This window comes from Perna viridis, chromosome 3, assembly GCF_037379345.1.
Source record: "Perna viridis isolate PV_CMFRI_1.1 ecotype Kerala chromosome 3, ASM3737934v1, whole genome shotgun sequence".
NCBI lineage: Eukaryota > Metazoa > Mollusca > Bivalvia > Mytilida > Mytilidae > Perna > Perna viridis.
This window is the reverse complement of record NC_142447.1, coordinates 43,385,950-43,394,159: the sequence shown is the minus strand read 5'-3', so window position 1 is coordinate 43,394,159 and position 8,210 is coordinate 43,385,950. Positions and strand designations below refer to the sequence as shown.

At 32.4% G+C, this 8,210-nt stretch overlaps 1 protein-coding gene across 3 annotated transcripts in view; it reads right to left on the bottom strand.

Moving 5' to 3' along the window:
• Positions 1-999: 999 nt before the first annotated feature.
• The window catches only part of LOC148622369 (insulin gene enhancer protein ISL-1-like), a 28,996-nt gene continuing 21,785 nt past the window's right edge, over positions 1,000-8,210 (bottom strand). For 2 of the 3 annotated variants that reach the window (XM_088572233.1, XM_088572232.1), the window contains exons 4-6: positions 6,139-6,425; positions 2,655-2,834; positions 1,000-1,714 (exon numbers count right to left, since the gene is read on the bottom strand). In XM_088572233.1, the coding sequence (XP_088428359.1) occupies positions 1,547-1,714; positions 2,655-2,834; positions 6,139-6,425 (635 nt within the window). In that variant the 3' untranslated portion in view covers positions 1,000-1,546. Of the gene's footprint in view, positions 1,715-2,546; positions 2,835-6,138; positions 6,426-8,210 lie in introns of all 3 variants that reach the window. The other variant, XM_088572234.1, reaches the window with a different exon arrangement.

Genomic DNA, 8,210 nt, shown 5'->3' with positions numbered 1-8,210 from the left:
GATGGGATCTCCTTTGTGTAGTTAGTAAGAAACGTTATGATAGATAATTACTTGTAGACTTCAATAACAGAAAACACCATTAATTTCTCGGCACTATATTTGTTTCCCATTTAACCTAATATCACCAAACTGTTTTATTCGGATCAATTTTTTAAAATTATTTTTGGTACTTTTTTCTTTCTATGTTTGTTATGTTAGATTTGCGCTTAATGTTTGTATAAGAAAAATCCCAGTATTATGAAATGAATTAAATCAAATGATATAGGATTGTTTTCTGTTTAAATGTGGCTTCATTTGTGTTAATGTTTTGCTTGGTTGTGTAAATTGTTCTTCGATTTGAACTTTTTCCATCCGATGTTAAATCGGTAATAACGTAATATGAATAGCAATGATAAACATGTGCTTTTTGGTTTGCATTTTTTTTTGGTTTTATTTATCTTTCGTTTGATGTTTGTATATCTATTGTATAACTTAAGCTTATGAGCAATTTTAGAGTCTAGTCGATAAACCATGTCGTGAGTTAATTATCTGTCATACTAGACTGAACACATTCTGTAAGCATTAATATTTTACCAAAGTTTTTTTTAAACAATTTCCCATAAATCATATATCTAGTTCATTGATTTTTATTACAAAATACACGACTTTTTCTGAATTTGGTGTCAACGAAACACAAGAGTAGGACTCTTACATGGCCCCTTACAACCCCAGTCTGTCACGATGAATCAACCATGCAGTTGTTCTTCCTCAGTTTTTAGGGTGACATCATTTCAGGAAGCCCAAATCTTTACAAATGTTTACAAAGAAAAATACTACATAGAAAATATTTAGACATCAGAATGTTATGTTCTATGGAGGAATTGACAATGACGGCTCTCATTTGTACATTACGTGAAAGATTATTTGTCTTGGTACTTGACAGGTCATTCTATAGTGCAACTGTATATATATATATATCATTACCCCCAGAGTACGGGGTCCTTAATTCACACTGACACATTTTTTTACAGATATTTGATAAATTTATTAATAAATAATAATAAATTAAAATTTCTTAAAACATACATAGCCAAGTATACAATAACTAAAACATGTTGTGTAAAGTTCAAAATATGAGCAAATAATTCAACAACGTAAAAATTTGATTTTGTTAAAATCTGATGGTGGTTTGAAACTCCATCCCTATTATTGTTACTACATGGTAGTATTAATCCTTTGAAATAAACGCAAATACAGGAAAATACTTAGGTTCACCTTACTAACATTGAGATCAGGACATTACTAAAATTACCTAGTAAACAAAACCAAACAAGATATGGAGATAAGTATGTACATTTAAAAATTCAGTTCTGGAAAATCATAACCACAAAATCACAACAACGAAATTGTCTACTGCACAGAAATCTTGATTATTTTGTGAACCGGAAATACAAAACTTCCGGAAAAGATCGAATATCCATTTAATGATTGTATGTAGTTACCGTCCCTGAATTGAGAATCATCCCTCCGCACTATATCCATTTTGAAACAGTTCAATGTCAAAAAACTACTGGCTCAAAGGACTTGACATTTCCGATTCGTTATTATAGTCTGAGTCTGAATATTGTCCATTGTCGTGATCTGGCTGACTCCAGACAAAACTGTCATTATAAGCAGCGTTGTCGTTGTGATACGGAGAGGTACTGTCGGAATCCATAGCATCAAATGAATTCATCTGGAAAAAAAGAAACATCAGTTGGTTTATGGTTCAAACATTGAATCAACGGTGTAGCAATTTTAGCAAAGATGCTGAATGGTGGCGACTGCAATCAGTTTTTTTTTTTATATATTATACTGTGTAAATTAACCATTTCGTGACCATGAAACTCTAGTAAGTCAATACAATACAATACTTGTATTTTGAACTAAAAAAGAAGTCTCAACCAGTTAGTATTTGGCAATGTTGTCCGGGGCATTAGTGCTCACCGTTCTTTCAGTTAAATCCATTGCAGAATAAAAACAAACTAAAAAATCTCAGTTAAGTGATAAGCCACAAAGACGTTTTCCAGTCTACTAATCTGTCTCATTGAAACGAAGGATATTAGTGAACAAAGGATGTTTTACACTTTTTAAAATGTATCACTTGTTTCGATTTTTTTTATTCTACAAAAATATCCAGGCGGCATAACTCATTGAATCAGAATAATAAAAAAAGACTTCGCCAAGACACAAAATGAAGTGAAAAAAAACATGTCTAATTTGTGTACTATTTGTGCATGCAATTTATCAACTTCCATCGCAGTATATGAACACAAGCAACACAAAAACAAAAAAGCAATACAAAAAATATGCGTGTACAAAGTCATAAAATAAGTGAGCTAATAGATAATGACAACACATCATGCGCAATGATCGTGCAGTGGGAGAAGCGGGAATGTCCGATTGTTCACCATGTGGTCACCGGTTTTGTTTTTTTTATTTTTTTTATTTTTTACAGAACCAGTTGAGAAAATACAAAATCTTGACCACACAGTTTTGGACCAGCAGCTGAACAACAACCAATTTACCTAATTGGGTTGTAATTAAAAGTCACGTGGTCAGCACTGATCATAGCAGACGACATGATCATCGTCATCATCATCGTCATGCGCTACGTCATACACAAAGGTGCTCACCAATTGTTGGAAAGGAGGCTGTTCCATTTCATTCTTCATGGCAAAGTCACTTAAAGCTTGCCATGGAGGTTGATAGCTTTGAACTTCTACTGGGTTTACTTGCATGGGACTCTCGTGTCGCACGGGACTAGATGCAACCATTGGAACTCCCTGAAGTGGACCATGAAGTCTTCCTCCAGTCTGAAAATATAAGCAGTATGAAGTACTACCATACATTCACTATCCGAAACTATTTGTTATCGCTGCAAATTCTTTGTAAAATATTTAGGTAAACATTAGTATGAGGACGTAATTATTTACCCTCCCCACACACAAAAAAAAACAAAACAAAACAAAAAACAAAACAAAACAAAAAAAAACACAAACACACACATGGAAAGCGATTACCTAAGCTAGGTATTGTAATTAGTGGTAATACACTTACACATTTCTCGAATGTAGATGTGTTACTCAAAGTGTTACTCATTTTGTTGAAATTCAAATTCAAATTATGTTTATTTTTCAAGTTTTGTAAGTATTCTTGGATGGTTTTGTTGCCCCCTTTTTAGGTCTTGGATGACCTTCGGTGATCTTGTATGTCGTAGCAAGATGAGCCGTTCGTCTAGGGTATCCAACTGATCTATCATTAATGGCGTGAGACGGAGAGGAAATTGTATGCTTAAAGGTTTACACGGATTTAATTCTGTGTAACCGTTATGAAGCAGCAGGAATATTTTAAGGTTGTGTAAACTGCACACTTGACATAACTCGGTAATCCCCTGAGCAAACAGTTAGTCGCTGTGTTTGTTTAGCATTTGTAAATAATAGAACTCCCTTTTTGTTCACAGTCCGTGTCTAGGTCTATTCCATAGACCATGACAGATTCCAACAGACCAAGTGCGGTACATATCAGGATTTGAAGAAAATAAAGATTTCCGATGGGATTAAAAAAACGATGAAATCAAAGACACAGATTTATAAGAAATACGTAGTCTTGACACAGCTTCACGTTAGTTTTTTTCAGGGTTGGATTCACTTTGTTCATTAAAGATTGATAAAAAATGATATTGCGCTCACGTTAGTTTTTTTCAGGGTTGGATTCACTTTGTTCATTAAAGATTGATAAAAAATGATATTGCGCTCACACTAAACTGAATACAAAGACTGAACACGAGGAAATCAATATAATCCACATTCGGTGCTACCTTTTATTTCTTGTGCGAATTTTCATTATCATCAAAGTGATAGACGTATCTTTTAAAATTCGAATTTCCTATTATTTTAATGGAAAATTGAACAGTGGTCGCTTCACACTAAATGTTTACCACGATAAACCTGAGGTAGAAAATGAACTATGATGGCAGTTGTTTGTCTCGCTGGTTTTTCGTGACATAAATGTCGTGATAAGACAAGTGAAATTATTTGTAATAAAATGGTAATATGGACTGCAATTTGCTCCTAATTATGAAGGAGAAAAGTCCTAATCTAATTGAGAATTTTCTTAATTTCCGCAGGGAACGGAACAAGGGGGTCTTCAACTTGTGAAAAGCTGTTTAAAACTGAGGAAATTAAATAGCTACAAACACTAATAATCAGAGAAAATCTACACGAAATTAGCCGTCGTATAAAGCAGACTTGGAGAACGCCATGTCGAAAGGTTGTTATTAAATTCTAATAACTAGCATACGTGCAAGTGCGCGAAAATTGTATTGAAACATCAATACTGCGTCAATTGTTGTGAATTTCATCATAAATAGGCTATTGTCATTCCGAAATTGACCATCTAGGAATGATTGTCTAACTGAACGATGACAATCATATAACGCAGACAATGTGCTTTTCAGCTCAAGTCGAACGTCAACTAAACTCATCAATAAATCGCTTCAGTTATAGAATGAATAATGAATAAAAACAGATTATTAAACCTGGTGTGTTTAACTTGATTCATTGAATAAACCATTTGAAAAACATGACTATAACTGTCAGAGATTGCTTTGATTTAAAACTGAACTCAATATGATGCTCGCGTAGTATTTTATTAATTATTTACAGAGCAATTCAACTTGTTACGGGATGCAGTTATACGCTTTTTAAAAAAAATCGGGTAAAATGTCTCTTGTTGATGTTTAAACTTTATCAATAAAAATAATTACAAACACAAAAATAATTACAAGTATTAAAACAGCAATTATGTTAAAATATAAAGGCTCTGTATTTGAAAACCGGAACAAATTCAAATAGATAATGATATCATTTTAATTGTATCAAAATTCCATATATGTTTGCCATGACAAAATTATGCAAGTAAGATGTAGATTTGGGTTACAATAAATATATGACTTTTATCGAAATATGAATCTCTACAATTTGTATACCACCAATTTTCACAAACACTTTTGATACCCCTCGGGTATTTTCTTAAATTACTGAGAAACGAGATGAAAAAGGTGTCTCCCTTATCGTGAAGATCGAACTCCATGGCGTGATAAAATGTGCCCAAGAGCAAAGGTAACGGTATTTTCCTTGTCAAGCAATTCGTACGATGATCTGATCAAACAGAAAATTGTTTTAAATTACAGAAGAATGTCTTGTCCCAATTACCAAATACACAACGATTTGTTGCTATTAAATCCGGATGAAAATTTAGACTCTGCAAATAGCTTATAGATGCCCTTAAACCATTCAGAGAAGCTAAATTATTTTCTGTCGCTATTATAACTTGATTTCAAAGAATATTTGCCCCAAAAAATACAATTTTCGTCTTCCCTCATGTCTCACAAAATATAACCAGATTTGCAGGGAATAAATATATGATTTATAGAAGAAAACAAATTAATATTACTCATTTGCTCAAGGTTTAGTCTGTCTCCTAATAAATAAAAGAATATAATTTCTTTAAACAGTATTCTTTCTATAAAGAAAGAACTTAAACTTATTTGATATTTTGCTATTTGTCAATCCCATCAGAGTTGCTCTTCGAATAAGTCAAAATGTACAGAAATTAATTCTTGCATTCACCGTTGCACCAATAAGTCCAACCTTCCGAAAAATTTTTTTAAAAGATACAGTAATCAACAATAACACTTCCAGATCTAAAACGGAAATTAAAAGTTTGGGCTCGTTTCAGAAATAATATAAAATCAATGACCACCGTCACACCTGACAGGGAAACTAAGAATTGTCATGTCCGTGAGAAAATCGTTCTTTTGATATAAAATATCGAATTTCTATTATGATTAATTCTCTGTCTCATTTTTTAGTTTAATTGAAATATAAAGGCTGTTCTGTCGTGATCCCGAGCCAGTTTTCATGTTTTTCAGCTGTTTGGATTTTAAAATCAGGAGTGACTGGATGTGTGAAGAGAAGCAAACATGATGAGCAATAATAAAAAAAAATATTGTCCTAAGGCGTTTATGAAGCCTAGTCAAAACAATGCATACAAAATTTTGTAGTGGCTAAATAGGAAATATTAATGGCTTAAAATACAAACATAATATCGACCTACCTTATCTTGTTGTTGTTGCTGCATCTGTTTCATGAGTATACTTCGTTTCTTATCTTTACATCTTTTATTTTGGAACCAGACTCTGATTACTCGTGGACTTAAATTTGTCATCTCAACCAATTGTTCTTTCATCAATGCGTCGGGACGTGGGTTCGCATTGTAGCACGTGCGGAGAGTATGCAGCTGTTTTTCATTTAGCACAGTTCTGACACGTGTAGGTTTCTGGTCGGGCTTGCGCCTCGATTCGCTACTTTTTGAACTTGAATGAGAATTATGGTCTCTGCTACCTGCAAGATTAATTAATTATCATATAATGGAGTTAGACACAAGTTATTCCCCAAGATAAGGGTGATGAGAATTATATTACTTTTATATATAAAAAAATATGATGCATTTGATAAATAAAGATAAAAAAAAATCTTACGAAGCTGTATTCATGTAATCAATGCAAACTTTCCAGGTTTTTTTTACTGAAATGTAAAAAATGCTTCCCGTTCAGAAGAAAAAAAACATATCAATATAAAATATACAAATTTAATCTTTTTTAAAGAAAAAAAACCAGACAGATGTTAGCATTTTAGTTTTTCTCAATTTTAAAAACTGCGGGGGATTTAATTAACTAATTTGCGGCAGTTTTCCATCATTTTCTCCTTGACCGATAAGTTTTCTCTGCGGAATATTTGCTCTTCTGTTCTTTCATTTATTATTTAGGACCGACTTATCACTCTGTTCGGTGAGTGTGTCGGGTATTATTGGCAAATTTGTGAGTTTTCTCTTGTGGCTGTAGTCTTGTGTTTGCTTATCGCACAATCAAACGGTGTATTTAATAATTTACAAACCCCATCAAAACCACAAATTAATCCGTTTTTATAGAAATAAAACCATGAAAAATGAATTCTAGTGTACTTGAACGGGAATCTCAATTTCGTCTGGTCCGATTAGAAAAGGAAGAAATTGAATAATTATATTGATATTTATTTCCAATAGATAAAAACTAATAGTCATTAGTGAGTCTAAGCAATCGTTATGGGAAGTATTTGATAAAAATCAGTTCTAATATCAATTTTATTCCGATGAGAGACCATTACGTTTGTTAATTGATTGTTGAAGAGTGTGGATGCATCAATTGTTCACATTAATACTGAATTTACGACAAAATTATGAAGTCGGGTTTCAATAACAAATGTCCATGAAAGCGTGATTCTTATTGTTTAGCAAAAATTTAATTTTCTCGGAAATTAGTATTTCCTCGATAACCTTTTGCTGAAATAATTATATTTTTCTGCAGTGCATTCCCGTGTTACAAATTAGTATGCCTTTTATTGGTTAGAATATTGATACGGTTAGTTATAATAATTTTAATTTCTCCAAACAAAACAAAAAAATAAAATTAAGCATTAATAATTTAGCTCTCGGTTTCTGCAAAAGACAGGCATAACGGTATATATTAAAGGCTTTAATTTCCTGAAGATTGGTCATTTAAAATGCGAGGTTTTAACCGCAAATCCGGTGTCTGTGGTAATTAAGTAGAAGCAAATTTATTAATTTGAATGTATGGTATGTAAATTTGGTAGTTCATATTTACTCATCCTAGCAAATTACATAGAAGTCTTAAACACAAACAGTCACACAGGAATAGTCAATAGAAGAAATTAAAACCTGTTTAATTAACGGATTCGAACATTTGACTGCAAAATTGTTAAAGTTTTAACAAATCAGAAGAATATTAACGAATATTAACCCGACTGCAATTATAATAAAGTAAATTACGATTTCGCCTGAGTATCTTGTTACTGTATAAGCAATAATAATAATGAACTATAATAAGTAGTATAAAATTTTCGGAATCGTTGTCGGCTTGACAAAGTCTTTGCTCCGTGTACAAGTTGTTAGAGGGATTTGTATGGACAGTAATGTTCCTTAACTGTCAATTTATATATACTTAATGTCCCATAATTATCATCAGACCCGGGACGTCAGTCATAATTTAATACAAAAAAATCCAACCGTCTTTTAAGAATTTCCTTCATGAAATAGATTTTATGTATCCGGTGAAAAAATGAAATGAAAGA